The sequence below is a fragment of the Lineus longissimus genome, chromosome 16, assembly GCF_910592395.1.
Source record: "Lineus longissimus chromosome 16, tnLinLong1.2, whole genome shotgun sequence".
In the NCBI taxonomy this organism is placed as follows: Eukaryota; Metazoa; Nemertea; class Pilidiophora; order Heteronemertea; family Lineidae; genus Lineus; species Lineus longissimus.
The window spans coordinates 9,945,083-9,972,295 of NC_088323.1; the positions used below are offsets into that span (position 1 = coordinate 9,945,083).

The 27,213-nt window shown below is 40.4% G+C and overlaps 3 protein-coding genes across 7 annotated transcripts in view; 1 reads left to right on the forward strand and 2 right to left on the reverse strand.

Moving 5' to 3' along the window:
• Positions 1-1,885: 1,885 nt before the first annotated feature.
• On the reverse strand, positions 1,886-5,908 carry LOC135500135 (uncharacterized). Its single transcript, XM_064791383.1, has one exon. The coding sequence runs from the start codon at positions 5,906-5,908 to the stop codon at positions 1,886-1,888; it is 4,023 nt and encodes a 1,340-aa protein (XP_064647453.1).
• Positions 5,909-7,859: 1,951 nt separating this feature from the next.
• On the forward strand, positions 7,860-16,820 carry LOC135500297 (uncharacterized). 5 transcript variants are annotated; one of them, XM_064791678.1, is made up of 5 exons: positions 7,860-11,693; positions 12,072-12,214; positions 12,540-12,624; positions 12,988-13,135; positions 16,085-16,820. In XM_064791678.1, exons 1-5 carry the CDS (start codon positions 10,635-10,637, stop codon positions 16,123-16,125), a joined length of 1,476 nt encoding a protein of 491 aa, XP_064647748.1. In that variant the 5' UTR covers positions 7,860-10,634; the 3' UTR covers positions 16,126-16,820. The 5 variants fall into 5 exon arrangements, with proteins under 5 accessions (XP_064647748.1, XP_064647750.1, XP_064647749.1 ...); XM_064791680.1 differs by lacking the exon at positions 16,085-16,820 and having other exon boundaries at positions 7,860-10,610; positions 10,723-11,693; positions 12,988-16,058; XM_064791679.1 differs by lacking the exon at positions 16,085-16,820 and having other exon boundaries at positions 7,860-10,610; positions 10,850-11,693; positions 12,988-16,058.
• A 3,382-nt stretch (positions 16,821-20,202) lies between these two features.
• LOC135500136 (prostatic acid phosphatase-like) overlaps positions 20,203-27,213 on the reverse strand; it is a 67,085-nt gene continuing 60,074 nt past the window's right edge. Inside the window, exon 11 of the mRNA XM_064791384.1 lies at positions 20,203-26,551. Within this exon, the coding sequence (XP_064647454.1) occupies positions 26,430-26,551 (122 nt within the window). The 3' untranslated portion in view covers positions 20,203-26,429. The remainder of the gene's footprint in view (positions 26,552-27,213) is intronic.

A 27,213-nucleotide genomic window follows, 5' to 3' on the forward strand; every position in this document is an offset into this window, starting at 1 on the left:
TCAAGGTACTAAAATTTAATTTTTTCAAAAATTTCTGAGCATATGTGGAAACCGTTGCAGATCTAATATAACTTTAGATTTCATGAAAATCTCCACTGATAAAAAAGTGAGAGCCAAAAGTCTTTGGTCTGTAGAATAGACCCGTCGGCCATTTCAGCGCGACACCCAGAAATAGACGCACACAAGACAGGGAAACACCCACACATAGTGCAACTTATGCAGGGGGTCTTGACCACCGTCAGACACATGGCCAGTGGATGATTTCCAAACCAAAATCATAGCGTTGGGAAATAATGAAATCATGAACATCAAGGACTTATCCTGCAAACTGGTAATGCTTATGGCTTTAACAAGCGCGTGCAGGGGCTCTGAATTGACAAAGGTGAAGACCACCAACAACGTGAAGGAAGGTAATAAGGTGGTTTTTCACATTGACTCGGTGACAAAGACCTCGAGACCAGGAAAACCACTATTGAAATTTTACCTTTACACTATACGGTGAAAATGACAACCTGGATGTGGTTCAATGCCAAGCAGCTTACGAAACTAAAACTGAAAGGTGGCACATAACATCTGAGCAGAAACAGACCACATCGCCCGGTGGCCCCTTGCACAGTAGCAAGATGGTTTCAAGGGCTCATGACAAAAGCAGGAATTGACAAGGACAAATACAAAGCCCACTCAACAAGGGCAGCATCAGCCTCCAAAGCCAAAATGCAAGGCCTTTCGACAGAACAAAAATAATGAAAAAAAGCTAATTGGACCAGAGCAACCACTTTTGCAAGGTTTTATCACAAACAAATTGAAACTGCGGGCCGAAATAAATACGTATTCCACAATAAAGTGCTTGTAGGGATGTAGTTTAGTTTTGAACATTCAATTATTACATCTATTTACGGTTAATGAAATGAAATTTAAAATTTCATAAGTGTGCGTAGCACACGAAATCAAATTATAATTTAATGTGTAAACCTAAATAGATGTAATAATCCCACCCATCCCAGTCCCATAATTTTGTCTGCAAATTCATAACCTCATTGGCACTTTATATACTTCCAGCTCCGTTTGAGGATGGGGGATGAGCAGCAATGGAGGAGCAGCTTACTGGATTGTCCGGCACAGCACAGACAGGGGAATACTAGCCAGAGGAATACGTCTCAAGAGGACATTTTTATCATAGCATAGGCTAAGTGGCGAGCAGCTGTAACGACCTCTGAAGTTAGGACGACGATAAATAATGGCCAACATAAGACACGAGTTGCGACTGACTCCGGAACTACTTTATTATAATGATGTATCAATACGCAATACACTACATCTCCCTTTCTTCGAAAAAGAAGAAAAAGTTAGAAGACATACAATAACAATGATACATGAAGATGGAATAAAGATAAGACCATTAGAGGATTCAAAGGTCTGAAAGTAGATTCAAGAATAAGTCACTTTAACTACAACAAAGTAACAAATTTAGAAGGGAAAAAAAACACACCAAATGTGATAAAAAAATTTAGAAAATTACTGATTTTGCGTTTTGTAAGTTTCTCTAGTTTCCACACTATTCCAGATTACTCAGTTTTCCAATACCACTATTGAGTAGAAGACTCAAAACTTATACCAACATGAACCAGTCTAGTTAGCACAACACTCTACACAAGTACACATTTACTTGACATAGTCTTTCAGGTGGTTTGGAGCACTTGAGACTCTTCCTGTTCTCAACTGTTCTGGAGGTTTAGAAGCAGGAGTAGGAACTGACCTGACTGGAGCTGAACCTGGAGGACCAGAAGCAACAGGCCTTGGAGCTGCAATAGCAGGAGTTTCTGGTGGCCTGGGCTGAGTAGCAAGCTCAGTTTCCTCATTCATCAACAGATGGCGCCTCATGGGCTCATAGATTCCAGATTCTCTCGTTCTCAGAATGTGTCATGGTCTTGCCAGAGGGTGTGACCAACTTGTATGACCTTGGACCATCAGCCTCAGACACAAATTTGGCTGGTGTCCAGGTTTTACCAGTTCTGTACCTCACAGTATTATTTCTAGTCAAGTTTGGAAGTGGTTTCACATGCTTGTCATAGTGTACCTTGTTTCTGGCTTTACATTCTTGCAACCTGCCAGTCACTTGCTTTGGGGACAACAATTTAGGCTTCAGCAGTGACGGATTTGTAGGCAATCTAGTCTGTGTCCTTCGTCCCATACACCTTTGTACAGGGGAACCCAAGACATTGTCTCTAGGGGTGTTCCTATAGTCCAACAAAGCCAACTGAAAATCTGTGCCATCTTGCCTACACTTCTTCAGCATGTTTTTAGCAATCTGAACTGACTTTTCTGCTAGGCCATTTGCCTGTGGATTCTTAGCACTGAATGCCTTGATTTCAAACCCCCACTGGGTATTGAAATCTTTCATATCACGACTAGTGTACTCCGAGCCAGGATCAGAATACAAAGTCCTGGGGATGCCATGGGTGGCAAAGACTCTTTTCAGTTTGGATATGACAACAGGTGCACTATGATCAGGTTTCAGTTCATCCACTTCAAAATACCCAGAATAGTGATCTACAGTCACAAGATAGAAATCATCATCTAGTACAAACAAGTCTGATGAAACAGACTGCCATGGTAGAGTTGGCACAGGAGTGCTCATCAAAGGCTCTTTCTGCTGTTGACTTCTACTGGCTTGGCACAATGGACATTTGCTTACAGCTTCTTCAATCTGCTTGTTCATTCCAACCCAAAACAGAACGTCTCTAGCCAGCTGTTTTGATTTGACAATCCCTTGATGCGAACTATGTATCAACTCTACCATGTTCTTATGCATCTGCTTGGGTACAATGACTCGCTCTCCTTTGAAAAGGATACCATCATACACAGTGATCTCTGCCCTATAGTCCCAGTATGGCTTCAGAACATTTTCTACCTTGGCTCTGTCATCAGGCCAACCTTTGACAACCTGGTTTCGCAACTTCTGCAACTCAGCATCATTCTCAGTATTTGTCTTCAACAACTTCAGTTTGGAATCAGAGAAAGCATGTACAGTAGGAATCTCCATAGCACAGACTTGGTAGTCATGCATGTCATCAACTAGGCCTCTGTAGTGACAATCTTTCAATGGAGCTCGGCTCAGACAATCAGCAACAGGAATATCTTTCCCTGACTTTCCTATCAGTTTGAAACTGTATGGTTGCAATTTCAACAACATCTTCTGTAATCTCAAGGGAACTTGTCCCAAGGGTTTCTCAATGATGTGGACAAGAGGCAAATGGTCTGTCTCTACTGTGATGTCATTTCTGCCATACAGTAGGTGGTGAAATTTCCTACAAGCAAACACTATGGCCAGAAGCTCTTTTTCAATCTGTGCATATGCTCGTTCAGTCTGAGTCAGGGTTTTAGATGCATATGCTATAGGGTGGTCATGTTGCATCAAGACCGCACCGAGGCCCCCCAACGAGGCATCGCAAGAAACCACTATCGGCTCAATCTTGGAGTAGTAACTCATGACCGGGGCTTGTATCAAAGCCGCTTTGAGCTTCTTCAAAGCTTGTCGCTGTGGCTCATCAAAGTAAAATGGCTCTTCAGACCCTTTGCCATCTTGTCTCTTTTTGACAACCTCTCTCAAGTCACTTGTCACATCAGAGAAGTTAGGAATATACTTGGACAAGTATGTGGCCATTCCTAACAATGTACGCACTTCTTCTTTACAAGTAGGCTCAGGAAGTTCAACAATGGCTCGAACCTTCTCTGGCGACACAGTCACACCTTCATCAGTCAAAACATGACCAGTGTAATCTACCTCTGGCTGCGCGAACATGCACTTACTCAACCTGAACGTCAAGTCGTTTTCACGTGCTGTCTCTAGTGTTTTCCTCAGTACTTTACAATGGTGCTCAATGTCACCTGTGTGCAACAAAATATCATCGAAGATATTGGCGAAGTTTTCCATCCCAGCGAACATTTCTTCTATAGCCCGTTGGTATATCTCTGGAGCAGACTTGACACCCATAGGAAGACGTTTGTACATGTAGCGCCCCCAAGGGGTAGAGAAGCAAGTAAGCAGTTGACTCTCATAGTCCAACTGTAGCTGGAAGAAACCTTGATTAGCATCAAGTACTGAAAAGTACTTGCTACCCTGAACCTGAGTGAGTACATCTTCAAGTGTTCTAATAGGATGGGTCTCTCTGAGCAAAGCCTTATTCAAGAACTTTGGATCTATACACACGCGTACTGACTTGCCATCCTTCTTATGCACTACATGCAGTTGACTACACCAGGGTGTTGGGACACCGGGTGGTACCTTGGAAATAATGTCATTACTCTCTAGGAAATCTATTTGTTTCTTGGTCATATCTCTCAGAGCTGCTGGTATAGGTCTACTACCATATGACACTGGACCATCTTTGTACTCTGGATCAATGGACAGATGAAACTCACCAGGTAGCTTGCCAACCCTTTCATCAGGAAACCTGTCTGGAAAGTCCCTAAGTACCTTCAAGATAGGTTCTGGTACTTTCTCAACATTTGAAATGCGCTTCAGGAATTTGTCATCAAACAATGGCTGGTCTCTGACATGGAATACACGCTTCACTAGGCCTAACCTTTCACTATCCTTTGCACCAAGAAGATTTGGCACATTGCCAGGTACAACCTCACACTCAATTGAGTGTGTTTCACCCTTCATGATGACATCAAATGTTGTTTTGCCAACAGGCACTACAGTAGTGTTACCAAAGGCAGTGATGGTAGATGCTGTGGACTTGAGCTGCAGGTGACCATGCTGTTGCATTCTGTCAAAAGAGGTTTTGGACATGGTGTTGCAATGAGCCTGTGTATCTATTTTCATTCTAATGGCACCACGTCCATTTTCATAGGGAGTATGCAGCAGTACAGTCCAAGTATCACCAGCACTGTCTCTAGTAGTTGATCTAGTCTTGATAGAGTATATGTGGAGGGAGTCCATCTCCTCAGTGGGCTCATAATCATATGACCATGACTGTTCTTCATCATAGTCACATTCACCATCGATGAAACACACGTTCTTTTTCAAGCACTTTCTCTCGAAATGACCATACATGTGGCAATGTCTACACTGTTGATCATAGGCTGGACACTGTCTAGGGGCATGTTGACGACCACACTTTTGGCATGACCCATGATACTGATTTTGGCTGTGGCTGCGACGTCCACGACCATACCCGCGTTGCTGAGCTACTCTTGGGGTTGAGCGTCCACGTCCATGATGTTGACTCGCAGTGGCACCTCCACGGGGATAGTTTGTGTACCCGCGACCCCGTGATCTAGATCGACTACCACCACGCCCACGATAGGCTGCGTTCACTTCCTTATCACCAGCAGTGTTGTTATGCTTTTTAAACAACCCTGCACTTTCAGCACGTAGTTCGAATGTCTGGCACTTTTCAATCGTTTGCTGCAACGTCAGATCCTCGTCCCACAGCTTCTTCCTTAATACTTCGTCTTTGACACCGTTAGAAATCTGAACAGACATCATTCGGTCCTCTTTGTCACCGAATTCACACAATTTCGCTAGGCGACGCAGGTCAGTGATATAATCTGAAATTGTCTCATTGCTGGCCTGCATCCGCTTTTGAAACTTGGTAATGTGGCTTTTAACCAGTTTCTTTGGTTCAAAGTTCTTATCAAACGCTGAGCAGACCTTGTCGTACTTGTCCTTGTCAGCGTCTGCTTCGAACACCAGTTCATTTTGAAACACTTTCATGTACTGCTTCCCCATTTGATACAGCAAGAGGGACACCTTCTGTTTCTGTGCTGCTGTTCCTTGCCCACTAGCAAGGAAATATAGATCTAGTTCGTCCCTGTATTCTCTCCATGAAGTGGCGAGCACTCCCATGTCGTGAGAGGCGGGGGTGAACTTAGGGGGAAGTATTCTCTGAACGGCCATTTTGGATTCTGCTGTGGTGAATGTTCAAATGCACTACGAATGTACAACGATGTTCTCGGGCACTGATCTTGCCTCGACTAAAATCAGGCGGCACGCATAAATCAAATGTCAATAGGGGAAATCGAGTTTCTCACTTCTATTGATTCACCGATATTCTGCCTTTTTTTTCATGTCCTTGATTTGCGAATCCCACTTCTAGGACACCATGTAACGACCTCTGAAGTTAGGACGACGATAAATAATGGCCAACATAAGACACGAGTTGCGACTGACTCCGGAACTACTTTATTATAATGATGTATCAATACGCAATACACTACAGCAGCTCTGAAGTTCTGAGTTGACATTAATTACGGTGAAGTACAGAACATTAGAACAAGGACAATGTGAATGAAGGACTTGGACTAGATAGAAGACTAGCTAAGTGTATATTAAGGAGGCCAAGGTGGCCGGGTGAGACCAGATCTCAAGAAATTATGTTAAATTCATACGGCTAGGTTAAGGGGCAAGAATAATGGCCAGTTGAGACAAAGCCTCAGGTAAATGTTGGAGAGGCCAAGATGGTCGAATGAGACACAAGATCTCATGGGTAGGCCAAGACGGCTGATGGGACAACGTCTCATATATTTCTGTGGAACAATTTATAGTTAAAAAATAGAATAGAATAAAATGAAATTATTAAACTGAAATAAATGAATTAAGTTAGTTCTTTAAAATGTGATAGAATAACATACTAGGCTCATAAGGGGTGGATTGAGCATTTGGTAAGTTTTTTTGTTTTTTTTAGTAAACCTTTGTTGGATCAAATCATTCAAAAATGTTTGCCTGCTTCATTTGATCAAGGTTTGGATTACAGCGGACTCCAGGTGTACCATTTGACAACCGGAACGAAGTTTTTCCGCTGACCTGATGAATACTGGAGTGGAATTCAATTATTACAGCTATTTAGGGTTCACTCATTAAATTATAATTTCATTTCGTGTACTACGCACACTTATAAAATTTGAAATTCCACGCCAACCATCTTGTGAAATTAGGAGGCTGCAGACCAGAATTCGCTGACTCGCTCAAATTCTGGTTTTCATGCAACCCAATATCTGCAGGCCAGAACCCACCACAGGGCTATTTCTATTTCATTTCTATTTCATTACTTCATTTCTTATTTCTTGCTTTACAGGCATACCCAAGAGAGAGTTGTCATTACGAGCCATGGATTATACTCAGTCCGATCCTACATGGAAGAACAGGGCACTCTTTCCTGTTTGGAAGTCTTCTAGGTATGACGTCATCCTTCCTGGGTGACGTGACAACGTCCCACTGGGACAAGGTATTTGCAGTGTAACATTTTATTGTAATGTTAATCATTAGAAAAGTGTTAGTTCAGCTACAAATGTCAAGGGCGTAGCTTGATGAGGGCGGGGGGGAGGGTAGACAGGAGGCAAATGCCCTCTGAGTCTGACGTCACCCCAAAATATGTTTTACAACAAAAACATTCAAAAAATTGTGATTTTGCCCCCAAGAGCGCCTTTTGCACTCCCAAGGCCAAAAGCTAGCCACGCCCCTGGGTGTACTTAGATATAGAAATAGTAAGTAGAAAAACAAATTGTATGTTTGTTTGGTATTGGTTTGAATTCAAAGGATAGCTTTATCCTCATTTTCATACATGTTTGGATTCATCACTAACATTCTATTAAGAGTATTTTGCTGATCTACTCAATAGATGACAGGACAAAATAAGTAGATACATGGGTCATGGCCGCCATTTTAAAATTCTCCTGCTCATCAATGTGCTTCTTGTTTTGTCTGAAGTGTTAGCAAGCCTACCAGTTGTGAAATGGTACGTAACATGACAGATGCGATCCTGTCATCTGGTGAGTAGATTGGCTACTAACTTTGTGCATCATGGCTTCTCATTCTTTCAAAAACACTTCTGTTTAAAAAGCCTTTACACTCTAAAAAATTCGGGCTAAAAGTAGTTAATTCATTTACTATTTTGAGAAGTTAACGTCATATTACTACTTAAATGATTATTAGAGGTTCTGATTACTACTTTCGCAGTTGTTTTAGTATGTGCTGTTTACTATTTCCGTGCAGTTAATTGAATTGACCAATCAAAAGTGTCTATTCCTACATTTACTACTTTGGTAGTAAACGTCTCGACCAATCAAAGAGCTTCCCGTGCGCAGACGGTAATTTAGAATCGCCGCCATTTTTTCCCGCTTCGATTTTTTCCAAGACGCGCAACAGCATTTAGATGGAAAATCATTTAAGAGCATGGGGGATGGAGGAGCTCATTCCAATATTTGAAGGTAAGAATATCTGTAGCACCTGAAGAAAGAAATATAAATATATATTTATCGATCAATACTGAAAAAAATCATGATTTCTGTCAGCCGTGTTCAAGTTGCGCACCCGCCGCCGCCATTGCGACGGACGCGCTATAGGAAATTTTTTCGGCCTTCAATAATCCGAAATCATCTGGTCTGGTTATGGAATTATAGCGGCAAAACATATCGGAAAATGTTTTAGATGATATTTGGGATTATTTTTCGCCACTAACAAGGCAAATCGGAGAGACAAAGTTAGGAATGGGGACTTAGAAAAATAGTATACAAATTCAAATATCCCGCCAAAGAATGTCGTCATCAAGAACAATTCAGTTCAATTTTTCAAGTCATGGTGGCGCAGCATCCACTCAGAACTGACAACATCCGGCATTTCCGGCGTAGATTTTACATTTTGTGCAATTGTTTTGTGGCGTAGCTAATCAGTGGCTAATAACTGCATGATTTGATAGACATACAACCGAATAAGGGCGATATATATTCGTCAAATACTTGGCGTATTCTGACACTACCGTATTGTCGCCCTGTCAGCACTGACACTGTGGCTGTGGTGGTGTTTTGACTTCGAGACTTGACGAGAGTGTTTCGCTTCGGCCTTTTTTAGGCCTCGTAGTAGCTCAGCCTATCATCATCATTGACATTCGTGACATTGGGAACCGACAAAGATAGATTGACAAGTTTTCCAGGAGTTAACAATCTCAAGCTGGCTACATTGCTGTACGTGTCATGACCAGTCATCATGGTCATGCCAGTGACACCCTGACATGTTATTGACAGAGATACAACAGCCACTGGGCTTAGTCAACAACCGGAGATAGAGACGAAAAATCGTGGAACAACGTCTAGGAAATCCAATCATACCGGCAGCCGCAAGGTATGAACCGCCCTGACGCTCAAATTGAGACAGGAAAACGCCGGCGTATCTCAACGATTTTGTGTAATCAACTGACACTCGTTCAAACGAAACGTATCGATACTCAATGCTAGATAAACGTTTATTTTAATACTTGCGATATATATACACGTGTAAGCCAGTACTATAGATCTAGGGTCAGAATAATACCCTGTACTGAGCTCAGAGTTCAGGTTGTCTACCCTGACTCTGTTATAGTTTGTGTGTTCTCATGGTTCAGATGGTCTACATGTAGCTGTGTTTTGAGACTCGTTTATGGTTAATTGCGTTTTAAAAGCAACCTCCAGGTTTTGAGGTCTGTATTTGAGGACAATTGTTGCCTGCTCTTTATTCCTGGTTATATTCTGGACAATTGTAATTTCATTCAAGTTATTTTGTGAATTCTCAATAGTAATTTGCATACTGAGTGATATTTTGATTCTAAAAGACTGGTGTTGCATAGGACTGAACATTATACTTGAGGACTTTCATTTCAAACATAAGGAGGGATATACATCATGACCTCACACGCTGTATCTTGGTCGAGAGAACATGGCGAGAGAAGTGTCAAGTGCATTCCCATATCAATCGGTCAAATAAATCCATAATTATACATTGAACATACGTCCTTCAATGTCAATGATATTCTAGTTCTACAATCTCACATTACTGAAAAGTTGCGGTCTATCTATAGTCTATTGAGTGGAAACACTGAAATCTGGTGAACATAATAAGGCCTTTCTCACCCCACAGTCCGAGACTAGATTTGCTTTGTTGGCCATTTTCTCGGTGAGGCAGGAGGTGCTCGGAGAGGTTGCAGTTGATTCCACAGGGTGTTTTTGATAACCAAATTCTTGTCGTCATGTTGGGCCCAAGACCTAAAAAAACATTCAGTCTAAAGTCAAGACAATGCAGTCCTGATCTTGTCCTTAATATCAATTCAATGGACTCTACATGTAGTAATGTACATGTATAATATCCCACCATTTCCTAGATCATCCTGAATACTATTTACTACTAGGACCTTTCATGCCTCTTGGCTTGGTCATCATGCGTGCATGGTCATGCATGTGACCATAATATGTATCGGTACAGGTAACATGATCGACCGGTGGCGGTCGACAATTTCAAACAGGGCTTTGTCCTTGTGTCTAATTTACATTGTAGATAGGAAGTGGTGTTCCACCAACCATTGACCATACCACACACTGTACACGTTGTAAAATTGAGAGTAGACATCTCAATTGCAAACTTCATTGCATCTCATGATCTCGGATGTTATGTTTATTAACTGTAAATTATCAAGTTTTAAAGTATGCTTAAAATATCTCTCATTTCATGCATTTCAGAACAAGGTATTGATGAAGAAGTTGCAATTTTGTTAGACGACGTCACCCTAAGGGAGCTAGTGCCAAGGATAGGAATTCGGCTGAAACTCAAACAACTAATCTCATTACATTTACAGGTAAGCCTGTAGACTGTTTATACTATGGAAACCAGTAGTCATCATTTTACCTGTTTTGTTTGTTCCAATACTTTTCAAGGACTTCAACCCCTTTTTTATCATTTGCGGACAGACCATGCGATAGTATATTCGAGTGATTATTTTGCCTGTGCTGAAGATGGATGTCAGCGGACATTTAGTACCCATTGGCCGTATAAAAGACATCTACTTAAGCATGTTCTTTCACTTGACACTGCAAGCCATGATGTTGGTGAATGCCCAATGGAGGTTTCCCCCTTAGACAATACCGTTGATGATGAAGTGTCAGATGGAGATGATCCAGGAGAAAGCATTCATGGTTATGAGCAAAACACACCCCAGCCTCAGAGTAGAAGTGAATCCGTTACGGTCGACCTTCATGCCATTGCTGCCAATTTTGTTAGTAAAATGAAAGCCAAATCAAATGTCCCATTATCCTCTTTACAAAATATTATTGAATGTACCTCAGAGATGTTCAGTGAGATCGTTGGAATGCTAGAGAATGAAACGCTGCGTGTGATGGAGGAGACTGGTGTAGAATTGGAAGGTGAAAAAGTTCAACATCTGAAGAAGATTTTCAAAGACTCTTGTTCTCCATTCGCGGGTTTTGAAAGTCAATATAAGCAGGAAAAATATTTCGCAGATAAAGGTACGTACATTCCCCCTGTATCAATTCCACTTGGTGTAGCCTTCAATCCAAAGCGTGATGCAGCCACTGGAGGTGTTCGACAAAGCCAGACACACGATAGTTTCCAGTACATACCAATCAAAGATGTTTTACGTGCTGTCCTCAACCAAGATGGTGTGCTTGATAGCATAGAGCAGTACAGGTCAGCAACAGCTGATGATGACCTGAAGGACTTCAAGGACGGGGAGTTCTACAAGTGTCATCCATGCCTCGGCCATCAGGACTGCGTGAACATTCTTTTGTACTTTGACGAGCTCGAGACGACTAATCCATTACGAGGAAACGGGACTCATAAATTGGGAATGGACCTGGAACCACAAACCAAATCTGGACATGCGGCTACCCTTATTCAAAGAATTGATAACATTGAACAAAAAGTAAGATAAAAAATTTTCTTTTCTGACATTTTTTCACTGATGGCACCAGCGTATTTTCTAGGGCTGTATACACAAACTGTAAATTTACTGACATTTTATAAGGCCATGAAAAATGAGAATGGTAGTCATTGTCTTTTAGTGGCATCATTCATGTCATCAAAAGATTGAAATCATGTCTGAAACACAAATGACAATTGACATTTGATTGACAAAATCCTTTTTGCCGTAACTGTCAGACTTTTAGATACATGTATCAGTCACAATTTATTCACATCCTACATTGTCATTTGTGGAAGTCAGTATAATGTAACACAACACAGGGTCAATGATATTACCAGAACTCAAAGCACAAGATAATTTCATTCAATTCATTTCCAGGACTTAAAGAACTATTTGCGTTCCCGCTCAGATGGGAGAGCATTATATGACAGGTTGAATGACCTTGGATTCGCCCCTCGTGAAATGAGAGCGAAACTGGTTAGATTTGCAGTTGGGTACCTTTTTGAGAAAAGTGGAAGATAGTAAGTGGCAAATGTTTCCCTTCAATAACTGTGTAAGTTTAATTGGGCTTTAAAAGTTCACACGTCTATTAGGGCTTCCAAAGTATCTTTATGGTGGGGACCAACGGCAGCTTTGCTCTTACGGTCTTTTTCATGTGAATACCGGTACATGTATTGTTGGGTCCACATTTTTCCTTGCCGTGCACAACCTTACCAGATATTAATGAACATGTTGGAGATCGAATTTTTGTGGATTAATTTCAAGTGATGAAAGTAGTCAAGGAGAATTTTTCGACTAACTTTTTAAAGTATGAAATGATTAAGTAATCGTATTTTCATATTTCAGTCCAAAGAGTGATGAGAAAATCTCTCTAGCAAGAGAAATTATTGAAGTGTTCCCATTCTTGAGAAGCCCAAGAGGAAGTGGATGCGTGAGTGTTTCTGTTATTTCACAGAACACCCTCTGCCCCTGCATCAGATTTAAGTGGGAGCTATTGAGTCATTTGCATAAGGATTTCTGTAAATCAGTTTGCCAGACCAGTTTCAATGTGAGCGCCTAGTGTGCATAAGGTTGTAATTCAAATTCAGTGTAGCCCAATGCTTTTTACATGTACTCAACTGCTACCGGAGATGGAAACCTTTTGGTTTGTGGTGAGCCTATGCAACCATGCTTTGATCTTCCTTGTATTGAATTGTGACACATTGTTTAAGTCAACTGAAGTTGAACATGGTCAGTATACACCCCTGTGCTTCAGCTTTGCAACATTTGTTTAACACTTCAATCCATTTTCCAGCAAGCCTTCTATCAGCAGGCAAGAGATAGGAAACCTGCCAAAGGCTTTATTCATGACAGAATAAACAACATACGGAAGCAGGAGGCAAAGATGAAGACCAAGGGAAAGAAAGCAAAAAGTTGTTTTGTCACTACAACTGAAGATGAAGGTAAAATTTGTACTGTATATATGATGTTGCATCAAATAAGCAACTGGTTTTTGATCTGACCTACTTTTCAAGGTCACAGAGGTAAATACACAAAACCACTCGAGTGGGATTTCCGAGGTATCGGACTACACCCCGAGTGATGGTCTTTGGCTGGAAACCCCCGAGACTGCAGGATGTGACGAGTTTAAGGAATTATTTCAATGTTGACAAGTAAATGTGATGTTGCATCAAATAAGCAACTGGTTTTTGATTTGACCTACTTTTCAAGGTCACAGAGGTCAATATGCGTTCTCGGGGGTTTCCAGCCAAAGACCATCACTCGGGGTGTAGTCTGATACCTCAGAAATCCCACTCGAGTGGTTTTGTGTATGTAAATTTCTTTCGATCATTTTTAGTGAAAATTTGGGCAAGAAGTTTGATTTCGGCTGCAACACTGTTTCAACAATGCAAGTCTGGATTCGCACGTGTGGTATCTGGTATTTTTATCTCATGGCCGGACTGACCGCTGTTTCAGTCGGATTTCCCCGGTCGTTTATTGTCTTTGAATATGCAATCACTGGCGTTGGGGCTATCATAAACCATCAGTCGTGCTTCGAAAACAGTTGTGGGCTACATTTGCGCCAATTTCGGCTGGTTTTGTGGAATAATTATGTTTTGATACGACAAAACGTGACTTTGTGCACTGGATTTCACTGACATCGGGCATGGGATAAACGTTTTTCTATGGCACTGCCATTTTGCAAGACAGCATGTTTTGTAACTGCTTTAGCTACAGATTCCTAACTTGGTACAAATGTACCCCTTGGTGACCCCTACTCATGGACCAAACTGGGGTCTTTTATAGTTCACTGTTTTGCCACCAGGGGGGGGCAAAGGTCCAAAGTTAAAATGTTTAATTGGTCAGATTTTCACGAAATTTTGATGGTAGGTACATTAGCAAGGGTGCATCTCAGAACTAATGGGTTTCTTATTTGACCTTATTTTCAAGGTCACAGAGGTCAAAGTCAGCTGAATCTATTTGAACACACACGTGAGCACATGATTCATGGACCATTTCATCCTGCCAGTGGCAGTTTTGCTAGATAAAGAACTGTGAGAAAAAATCTTAGATTTACAACAACCCTATCACAGGTGATCATTGGAATCTCATTATTTAAGCACATTTGGAATTTTGCAAGGTCCTATTACTGGTAAGAAACATGCTATAAAAATTTGTTGGCTTTGGGCCCAGGATGCTACTTTTTGGTACTTTGGCAGTTTTCTAACACAACAAGTAAGTTCTTTGAGAAAATGTTAGTGGTTCCTTAAGATATGCAGTATCTCAAATCAGATGTTTCTTATGTGCAATGTGCACTGCCTTGGAGTGTATACCAGTAAATATAGATCCATACTTTTAATTGGGAACAAGATTTACATAAATTTTGCCACTCTATTTTATTGCTTTTCTCATGGTCTCATCGAAAAGTAAAGCATACCATTGGAAAGAAAAAGTCTTCCAAAAGTTAGCAGAAGAATCTTCCGAAAATGTATTTTCCAATGAGATGAATTGGCATGTTAACTTTTTTGTAAATGATCGATGTTCCCAATCAAGTGTATAGATCTATAGTATGGCTCTGACTTTGGCTCTACGGAAAGAACAGTTAACTCCCTTTGACTGTGAGATTTCATGCAGATTGAGTTGATTTCAAAAAGGTAGAGGACCTGTAAAAACATGTAAAATGTTCATTGTTTGATTTATGGCAGTGATGTCTTAATGTTGGTACAATCGGGTAGTACTTTATTCCCATTGTCAATGATGTTGTTTTTTGGCTCATAATATTGTCTATCGGTCTGTCAACAATGGTGGCTATTTACTTACTCTTGAATCTAGAAAGTTGAAACTTTGTGTGTGGATGTCTTATGACCACTTAATTTGACATACCAAAAATTATCGCACTTTGACTTACCTTCTGGGATACGGGCAACCATCTTTAATAACCGTATTTTGTCAATATCATATGAAAACTGATGGCAGTGTATTCCTAATACTAGTATCTAATTTGTGCCAAAATCTGTCAAAATAATCTTAATCACCATGAAAATTTGAAATGCCAATCTCGATCTCCACTGTGTTCATATCCACTTTTAATATTTGTTGCCAAATCACAGGGGGGCTAAAATTGTGAAGTTTTATTCGACTCTAGTCATATTGTGTTTGGAGAGAATGTTAGTACTGGTTTCAGTGTAATATCTTTAATCAAGTGATATTGCCCAACTTTGTGATCATATTGCAATGGTACTTTTCATCCATTTTGTCCAATATAGAAAAAATAATATCTCTTGTGGGTGTATACATAAATTCAAAATGTACATGTATAAAAAATGGTAAGCATGTATTTTATCAAGAAGTCTTGATACACTGATTTATATGATATAGGACACATTCTTTTTTTAAGATATATGGAGAAAAAAAAACTATATTCTGGGGGGGGGGGGGTCTAGGCGAGGAAAGGACAAAATTACCCGTGTAATGAAGAGATTAATATTGCACATATTATCACTGTTATTGATATTCATTCATATACATGTACATTACCTTGTTATAATTTATATCCATAGGTGGACATTAAATTGTATGTTGTTTAGTACAAGGTGTTTTGTGATATAAATCTTTTTTTGTTATTTGAATTGTTATGCTGTCAAGCAAATACTTGAAACTGACATGGGCCAATGAATTTCTATTCAGAGAGGGAGCGCAATTTGTGTATTTATACTTATGTATACATTCCATTGCTTTTATTACAGTGATATGGGGGGGGGGGGGGGGGGAAGCATTGGTACTTACTGTTGTAATACACTATGATTCAAACTATGTGATATGTGGTAGTACACTGCAGTTGATGTTTCTTATTGAATAAATTTTAAATTGTTGTTAAAATTAAAATACTCTTTTCTTCCTGTTGTGGACAGACTATAGATTCAGCTGGATGTCTTGTGGCGTCTCCATCTAGGTGAGGGCAGGATGGAAGTGACTAAAGTAACTAGACTGGCGTCCAATGGCATGCTTGTTTTGACTGTTGGATACAAAAATGCAGCAGAATCATGTTTTCCTGCCCCAAAATACGGCCCACGGATATTACCACCAAGGAATAGTAATGGCAACAACAACTCTCAGAAATAGTAAAAATTTAACTATTTATGTGGTTCTACAGCAGTAGAGGAGTGTTCAACCAAAACCACCAGGAATAGTTAACTATCAAAAATAACTATCAAAAACAGTAAAATAATTACTATTTAATTGTAGAAAAAGTTACCATTTATTTGGTTAAACATCTTAACTACTTTGAAGTAGTAAAAATTACTACTTCTATGTGGGTGCAATATTAATCCATTAAATAGTAACAATTTTACTATTAATGATAAAATAGTTCTTAGAGTGTAGTTTAATCCAGTGTTGTCATTGTCAGGATGGCTCACCTATTCGAAATTAAGCTCTTTTTTATTTCCGTCCTTTCAGTCAAGTCCAAATAGCATAATATTGATATTGCTTTGTGAAAATTGTCATCTTGATTCTTTTAAGAGAACGCCATATAGGATAGTGCAGTCCAGAGATGGGGAGAACATAACGACCAATAAGGAACGCTTGTTGAGTTGTTATACAACTGTCCAGTCCTCCTTGTAAGTTACATCTATTGTTCATGGATAATGTTCATCACATCTTCGAACATGTTTATGTACAATGTACAGAAATAAAGTTTATCTTTTACGAAACAGTGTTTTCGAAACTAACCTTGGTGTTTCATTTCTTTAGAAGATGAGTGTGGTGACAGCTGTCGCAGTCAGATATACGGTGTGGTCCAGAAAAAACGCGACCGGGTACTTCCAGTAGCCAGGGGATTAAAACCATTGATATCAGTGGATGGGGAATCTCACTAGGAGAGTAATGATACCAAGATCGCCCGATTTAGTTCAGTAGTTTTTGTTTTAGAGCCTATTTTGTGAACCACAGACCCAAGTAAACCATGCTTGTGTTCCTAGATCAGTCAGCCATGCATGCCAAACTAAGAACAGTGTACTGAGATGTTCCTCAATCATCCAATCATGCTGGCCTAGCCTGAGAAGAACGTACTGGGTACCAGGAACAACCCAACCAGTTGTCCTGTTTCGAAATGTGTGAATATTAAAACAATATTGGATTGCAATAAAAACCAGGAACACGATTTACCACCGAAGATGCACTTAGGAAGCACTTGAAGAGTTGTCAGGTATATATTAAGTTTGTACCCGTCTTATGAGATGTTGGTCATTTCTAAGTTGCATGACCAGTTGGATTGTTAGGTACCCCAAGTGGTCCTCCTGTGCCAAGTACCAATATTGGACCCAAGTACATGTATATCTTGCTTGTCATGACATTCTTCAATAGCACAATCAGACCCCATATCTATTTATTGCGAATTGTCCTTGCTAATGCTGTCCTTCTGTACCTAGAACCATCCTTTGACCCAAGTATACCTTGCTTGTTGTGACTGGCTTCAAGATCGCATTGAGGCTGCATATATATCCATTGCCAACTTCCTGATGCTGTCCTTTTGTAACAAATACCAAACTTGGACCCAAGTATACCTTGTTTGTTGCGACCAACCAGAGTACAATGCCGAGTGATGATCCTAAATCTCCGTCGGCCATGCTGGACCAAGCCAAGGACAATGTCCGGGGATGCTCCTAGATCTGTCGACCATGTAGTACCAACCTAAGTACAATGTCCAAGGAGTTTCCCAGATCAGTTGGCCATGCAGAACCAATCCAAGTACAATGTCCAGGCAGTTTCCTAGATCAGTTCGCCATGCAGTACCAACCCACTTACAATGTCCGGAGATGTTCCTAGATCAGTCAACCATGCAGTACCAACCCAAGGACATAGTCCAGGGTTGATCCCAGATCAGTCGACAATGCAGAACCAACCCAAGAAAAATGTCCGGGGATGTTCTTGGTTCAGTCACTATGCAGAAATAACCCTAGGACAATGTCCAGGGATGTTCCTAGATCAGTCGACCATGCAGTAATAACCCTAGGACATTGTCTGAGGATGTTCCTAGATCAGTCGACCATGCAAAAATAACCCTAGGACAATGTCTGGGGATGTTCCTAGATCAGTCGACCATGCAGTAATAACCCTAGGACAATGTCTGGGGATGTTCCTAGATCAGTCGACCATGCAGAAATAACCCTAGGACAATGTCTGGGGATGTTCCTAGATCAGTCGACCATGCAGTAATAACCCTAGGACAATGTCTGGGGATGTTCCTAAATCAGTCGACCATGCAGAACCAACCCAAGTACAATGTCCAGGGATGTTCCTAGATCAGTCAACCATGCAGTAATAACCCTAGGACAATGTCCAGGGATGTTCCTAGATCAGTCAACCATGCAGTGATAACCCTAGGACAATGTCTGGGGATGTTCCTAGATCAGTCAACCATGCAGTAATAACCCTAGGACAATGTCCAGGGATGTTCCTAGATCAGTCAACCATGCAGTGATAACCCTAGGACAATGTCTGGGGATGTTCCTAAATCAGTCAACCATGCAGTAAATAACCCTAGGACAATGACTGGGGATGTTCCTAGATCAGTCGACCATGCAGAACCAACCCAAGTACAATGTCCAGGGATGTTCCTAGATCAGTCAACCATGCAGTGATAACCCTAGGACAATGTCTGGGGATGTTCCTAGATCAGTCGACCATGCAGTGATAACCCTAGGACAATGTCCAGGGATGTTCCTAGATCAGTCAACCATGCAGTGATAACCCTAGGACAATGTCTGGGGATGTTCCTAAATCAGTCAACCATGCAGTAAATAACCCTAGGACAATGACTGGGGATGTTCCTAGATCAGTCGACCATGCACGACCAACCCAAGGAAAATGTCCCTTGATCTTCCTAGAACTGTCAGCCATGCACGACCAACCAAAGTACAATGTCCGGGGATGTTCCTGGATCAGTGAGCCATGCAGGACCAACCCATGGATAGCGTCTGGGGATTGTCCTAGATCAGTCGACCATGCAGAACCAACCCAAGTACAATGTCTGGGGATGTTCCTAGATCAGTGAGCCATGCACGACCAACCAAAGTACAATGTCCAGGGATGTTCCCAGATCAGTCGCCCATGGGGGACCATCCCAAATGACATTTTTGGGTGATGTTCTAGATCAGTCGACCATGCAGGACCAAGGGAAGGACAATTTCTGGGAAAGATCCTTGATTAGAGGGCCATACAGAAAGAACCCAATAAAAGATATGGGGATGTTCCTAGATCAGTGAGGTATGTACTCCTATATCTCAGGAAGTTGATAGATCATTAAGCTGTTGTCTCTCCTGTGGATATTTTTCACAAAGACTTGATTGTTCCTGTGTCCAAGTATCTTCTCTTTTTTTCTCCAAATATCTGTCTCCCGAACTGTGTTTATAGACATCCATCTACACTGCAAACACATTGGTTTAGGTCCCTCTGGCAGGTTGAGGTGAATGTGTTCTCAGGCCGATACCTATCTCCTGCCACACACCTACTCACAGAGGACACCCAGCTTTGCATGGCGACTGTGGTCAAGTTGTCACTTGTGAGGAGCATCTCAAAATGTGCTGAAGCCTAAAAAGACGGGGAGGTGTTAATCTGCCTAAATTTCATCTCTTTCCAATATTGAGGCTTTATTATATGTTTTTGCATTATAAACAGACACCACACCTGTTCCAAAGTATTCAGTGATACTTCTATCATGTTTCGGATTCCCAGATGCTTTTTTCAGATGTGACAAGTTCTTAACAACTCAACCTGGTGATTCTGTTTTTCCCTGCCCTTCTGTAGGATCGCAAACTGTGGAACATGAATAAATACAGACAGAAACTTTACTCTTATGTTTTTGGGGAAGTGAATTCAAGGAGAGACAAAAAAAATGTCTTTTTTAAGCTTCACCCTATTTTGAGATGCTCCATAACACAGCAGGACACCCGGCCCACAAACACTATGCAAGATACATGCTGTCCCACAGCATGTTACAATAGTGAACAACAAACTTCTTTTAGAAATCAGCTGTTTTTATTTTTCAACATTCCAATTTAAATATTATGATACAATTAAAATGCGTTCATTTTGGGTGACAGACCAAGAAGTATAAAAATAGCTATCTTACATAGACTGCTTTTGATTGCATGCTAAAGCTCGAAAAATACATTCTGAAACTAAAACAATTTTAGTATAGCGACCATATTGCCCTCTTTCTACAAAAAGACAGTCGACATGTACATCGTTATAGCATAGCCCCAAAGCACTATAGTCACACCACTCGGCCTTAGTTGACACCGTGAAAGACCCTACCCTAAGGTTAATCGATTGTTGTGCAACACAACTATCTTTTGGTAAATGTGATCTGGTCACTAAAGTATCTTTGGCCAGAACGATATGAAAAACATTATTCTGGAAACTAAACTTAGGTGTCAAGTATGAAGTTATGCATAGTGCCTTCCTTTGTCATGTTTGTGGATTAGAACAAACTCTAATTTCATGAAAATGTGACTGAGTGTAAAGCTATATTACATTTTGAAGCCTGCAATAATGGCCACAAACATACATTATATAAAGATTAAAAATCAATTTCATCTACATGCATTCATTTTCAATTATCTACACATTATTTACAATAATGGCAATTCAATAATAAACACTTTGGTCCCTGCATAAACAGGATGGAATCACTGACCCTGTCACTAACATACATGTACTCTCCAAACAAGCAATTCTTTTGTCATTGTAACCGGCGACGTAGTTATGAAAACAAGATCATTGATTGCAATTCAACCAATTGGTGGTCCTTTTCCCAACACAGACATTGTCATTGTCACGTTGCAGGTTGCAATGATGAAAACCTTATATTTGTGTAGCATCTAAAGAAGCGGACAAGACCTAAAAGAAGTACATTATGGCAACTAAAAATATTGTCAACTGGTAAATTGTCATGAGCATAGGCACACACGTGTTTATTTATCAATATGAAATGTTCACCACTCCACTCCACTGGAGGACACTCCTAAATGGATTTTTTGATTAGCTACGTCTTTCTACAGCACGATTTGCAGCAAAGACTTAGTCATGTTAATGTCATGCATAGTAGTACATTGCCTCATGGTGACAGACTACAATTTTGATCCATTGCAGTGTTATCACACGTCAGACCAAAATATTGGTCTACCGTAGTGAAGTGGTTGACAAAATGAAAATTTACTGGTTAACCATGGAAACAAACAAATTCTGACCCTAATCACCAGTTACAAAAATCAGTTTCATGCAAGTTCTTTACACCATGTAAAAATGAAACGGCCAGGGGCCATTGTGCTCACCGTATAGATATTTGGTGCTTTGTAATTCATCCAGATTAAGAAACATTGTACATGTATAGTATATAGGTCAAACCAAAGTCGGTATGACATGTGATGTATCGTTGCTTGGAGTAAGTACCATAAGAATATCATCAAAAACAAGTCAATAATAAACGAGATATTGCACTTTTTACCTATTTTAGTTTTGGCCTCCTGGTGGCCGAGTTGAGTACCAGATCAGATCGAAATTCGGTGTCCGAGGTTACATGACGTAGGGAGTCATGTGTATCAAATTTCAAGTTCAAAGCTTTAGTGGTTAAGAAACGTGCCATAGTTACAATCAAACGACAAATTTACGCCATTTGACCTCTGTGACCTTGAAAAGCAGGTCAGATCAAAAACTCATATGATATGTGATGTATCCTTGCTAGGAGAACCTACCATAAAAATGTTATTGAAAACGAATCACTAAAAATAAGCAAGATATTGCACTTCTTACTTTTTCCATTATGGCCCCCTGGTGGCCAAATAAAGAATCAGATCGAGCCAAAATTTGGCATCAGAGGTTATCTGATGTAGGGGGTTATATGCACCAAGTTTCAAGTTCATAGCTTTACTGGTTAAGAAACGTGCCATAGTTTACACTCTAACGGCCAATTTACGCCATATGACCTCTGTGACCTTGAAAAGTAGGTCAAATTGAAAACCCGTAAGATATGTGATGTATTCTTCCTAAGAGTACCTACCATAAAAATTTTATCGAAAACAAGTCACTTATAAGCGAGATATCACACTTTTTAGATTTCCACTTTTGGCCCCCTGGTGGCAAAGTTGAGAATCAGATCAAACTGAAATTCAGCACCAGAGGCTATGTGATATAGGGGATTATATGTACCAAGTTTCAAGTTCATAGCTTTAGTGGTTAAGAAACGTGCCATAGTTTACACTCTAACGGCCAATTTACGCCATATGACCTCTGTGACCTTGAAAAGTAGGTCAAATTAAAAAGCCGTATGATATAAGATGTATATTTGCTATGAGTACCTACAACAAAAGTTTCATCGAAAACAAGTCACTAATAAGCGAGATATCACACTTTTTAGATATCGACATTTGGCCCCCTGGTGGCCAAGTAGAGAATCAGATCGGACAGAAATTTAGTGTCACGGGTCATCTGACCTAGGGGGTCATGTGTACAAAGTTTTAAGTTCATAGACCTAGCGGTTAAGAAACGTGCCACTGTTTTTGAACTAGGATACGACGGACGACGACGACGACGACGACGACGACGACGACGACGACGACGGACGACAGACACTGCGGTATTGTATAGACTCCCCTACGGTGAGCCAAAAAGGTAAAGAGAGGCTTTTAGTAACAGTCACAACTGAAATAGTCTCTCTCTGCATAAGATGCGCATAACCTACGCCCTGGTGCAGCGTATGATGTGAGCTTACACACTTGCCACATGGATAGTGCAGTGAGTATTTTGCACATGTTATGGGTAACACATGCAATCCTACCACTTGAATGGTGTGCGTGAGTTGCATACAGCTTAATACGCAAAGGTTACGCAGATCATGGCTGGAGCATTCATGCGCAAGCTAAATGTGGAGTTGTGCATAGGTTGCGTGTAAGTGATGTGTACATTGTGAATAACATGAGAATTTAGGGATGTCAATGGTAATTGGGACAGTATACAATTCTGACATGCACATTTTCTTTCCCTTCAATGAACAGCACCATAAAATCATAAACCAAATATGCAGCACCACCAATCAAGCAGACTAGGCTATCAGCACCCCAATAGAGAATATGCATCAAAAAGTATGTCAAGACACTCAAATGACATCTCGTCTCTGTCAGACAATGCAGTATTATTTTTTGCTACCATATCTGGTATAATGTGGGCCAGGCATACAGTACGCTGCCAATACCCTGCAGGTAGCAAAAGGAATACCCTAGTGCCAGTCAGCACTTTGTAGCAGCGGCTGTAGTTTTGCTGGTACCCCATCAGTACAGATTTAATTCAAACAGCGTTTTCGGGCCAGAAATTTAACATATGATATCATAACAAGAATATACCATGTTGTCACACATGGTGTAGGTCTTTGTACATGTTGTAATTGTCTGTGACCTTTTTGTGCCTGATCGTATTGAGGAATTAGACATAATAGCATTGTCATCATCTAGATCAACTACTGACATAGTACTGTCAACCCCTTTATTTTCATGGCACTTTATGTTTGCAAAAAAAACCCATTTCAGATTTGCTTTCATCTATTTCTGCCAATCGATACATTTTCCACAGATAAAACCTTATGGTCATGATTGTACCCCTATTGCAAAAATATTAGACTTGCCAAATAAAGGGGTTAACAGTACTCTCATCTGGACTCAATAAAGAATAAGAAGCTGAAACTGATGATAGGTCAAAAGCTCTTCTTTTTCAAACCGAGCAGTTAGTGAACTCAGACTCTTCTTCATTTTTACTCTAATTGAAAGATATAATTAAGACAAAAAAAGGCTATACGTCAATAAGCTCTGAACTCCCAAAGATAAAGCAGATATAGGAAAATTTGTAAAAGAGCAAAACCTCACTCGGGGACCTCACTAAAATATCATATCTTTAATGTCTTATCAAGCACTACTTGATTAGTCAAATCATTAGAGTCATGTATTTTGTAACAAAAATCAAGCAACAGCAAGTGAATTGGAGAGAAAGCCATAAGAGACGAGCTGCTTAATCTCATCAAAGGCCCGAATTGTCAGAAATAGGTGCTAGATAAGGTGCAGAAGTATTGCTTCCACACTTCTTTGATAAGTTCTAGCTCTTGTTTATGACTTTTCTGTTCACTTCCTCCACGGGCTGATGCATCTTTTGAAAGATGAAAATGATGCTAAAAATGCGTTCGAGAACACGAAATGGTCGTAAAATGTGTTCAAAAACCTAATCAACACTGGTATGGATCTGGCGGGATGAGCTTGAGTGTACTCAACTATTAACAAACACCTCCACAAAATATTGGACAATCAGTTAGTGATCAAAAATCATCAAATCATCATTTGTGATCACAGATGTTAAGGCAGAAGAGGAAGAGAATAAATTAGCATTGCAATCAAAAGAAGCATCAAGAAAATGCAATTTGAGCAAAGAAATACTCAAAAACAAAGCATTCTTGAGGCAGTGAATCATGCAGTTGTACCACATGATAAACAACTGTTTCAGCTGTGACCACATGCAAATTCAGTGTTTCAGCAGCAGACGAATATCAAATGTGCACACGACGAGACTAGATAAAAATGTACCTAAGAAACTTCAAACTTATCTGATACCAGATCATCGTTTTTTGTCAAACATTTGAGGTAGGTTATGTGCACCCATGCATACATCTAGAAGCATTGGAAGCTGACACTAAGTCCAAGCATTGCAACTGACATAACATACAGGTATACACCAGACTTAAACCTGGGCCTCTACTAAAGAGAAGACTGCACACATCACTTGTCATTCACTCCTTCAGCACCAGCTAGAGATTCTCCTAGCACTCTTTAAAACATCATAGTGAAACATCTTTGCTACAATGTGTCATTTTTATTATGGATTATGTATTAGCCTCGTTTTCACTGAAGAGGTTTTGGTGAGACAACAACAACCTCTTAAGTTGGTACAAAATGTTTTTAAAGTTCTTTTTTACTTTTATTTAGAAACTGATACCTCGGTATTGGTGCTGGTTGTCTCACCTAACACATCATGGGAGGTGCTGTCATTTTTCCCAAAGCCTTAGCTGCTGCCTCAGTTTGGTCTACATTTTAGCTTCACCCTTGTGGTTCGGGTGAGACAACCAATACCTCCAGTTCGGTATAAATTCCTTAAACCACCTCCAGTTTTGTATCAATTCCCTAAGGTAATGCATTATTCCATTGTCCATGTGATGCTAGCTGAATAAGTCATCACTTGTTAGGAGTCATTGTAGGCCCAGCTTTAAACCCACAACTTGACTCCCCTCTAACAGCATTGTGAGATGCTCTGAACATCACCAAACCACCAACCTGGTGACCTATATACATGTAGATATTTCACATAGATATTTGTTTGGGGTTATCAATATTATCATCCTAGTTTCCACAGAAGGTTTCAATGTGGGTTTTCAGAGGAACTAAGCAGTAATTGACCTTCCTCACTTCATCTCTGTGTGCATATGGATATCGGTCAGAAAAGGTCAGTATTCTGCTTTTGACATATTTCACACAAACCTAAGAGGCAATGGTCATCTCACAAAAACCTCTGTGGTCAAAATGAGGCTAACACACAACCCACTTCAAGAATGAAACATTGAAACCAAGGTGTTTCAGAATGGTATATTCAACATGATGAAAGAAAGAGTGAGGGTACTACTTTGTCTGATGCATACAAGCAAAATATGTAAGGCTCCCTTATGTACATTTGGTGCAAGTGGTAGAGCATAAAATTAGTTTAGAAAAAGAAGCGCTGTAAGCTTAGGGCAGGACCGCACATGACGGAGTATATATTGCAAATGTTTCGTTGATGTGGTAAACAGTATAGACTTTCGTTTTGACGATTTGCCACATAGAAAAACACAATAGAACCGTTGATGTTGGCCGGCAGTTCTTCTTTTTTAAACCAATTAATCTATGCTAAAAAATTGAGCAAATGTCATATTCGTGCAATCGAGATGGAACGATATAACACGAGTAGCACCCTTCTTTACCACCTCACCTTGTCCAAGGAAACTGAAGACTGCAATAGATTTCATTTAAGAATCAACGTCAAATTTCCAGAATTTCAAGCAGGGAATAGCGTTTCTGCTCAAATGTAAAACCTTTATTCCAAAATCGATTCAAATCATTGCACTTATTCTTGTTCTTCCTCATCCGACTCATATCCATTGAGGCCAATATTATGTAGAGGAACATATTGTCACGCGGTTTGATTCAGCTGGCGATATTTCCTACCACGTTTGCGTTTGATTGCGTAGATGATGATGGCTTGCAGGAAGATGAGGAGGAACCCGATGCTGGCGATGAGGCCGTAGATCACAGCTGTAATATAAACAAACAACGTTGAAGGGACAAAAATATCTCGAGAAGATCCAACCAGTTTGTCTCGATAGATTTTCATTCCCCTATTAGAATGCAGCACCTGATGGGGTCAACAGACAAGCTATCAAGCCGCATAGTGTTGCCGATGTGAATAAATTATATTATCAAAATGCTCAATTGTACATGATGTCAGGAAGTCATTAGGTGATGAAGCAGAAAACAATCAAGATGCCTTTCCTTTTCACCTCAGACATCCTGACTGTAGGTGTGTGATATCGTGAGAGTCAGGGGGCTCAAACCCAGCCACGTGCTCCAATCTTACAGAGAAATATCGTCTCGCACACAATAGGCCAACTGACCCCTGGAGGCGGGGTATACTATTGTGTATTTCTATATTGTCATTCATCTTTTTTGAAAAGCGGCTCCAAAAACTTGGTCAGATGAGCCGACGATCAATTTTTGAAAAAAAATACTTTTGTGAGTACAGTTTTCTTTGATGTCAAAACATAAGTGTGCGATTCTGGCCCTTGAATAAGTGAGAATGAACCCCCCCCCCCCCCACCCCTGTTTCCTATTTAATCTGAAACAAGCCGGCCACCCGCGCAATGCCTCAACAATATCATTTATTGCGCACCCTCTATACACTGTCTGCGCAATCGCAA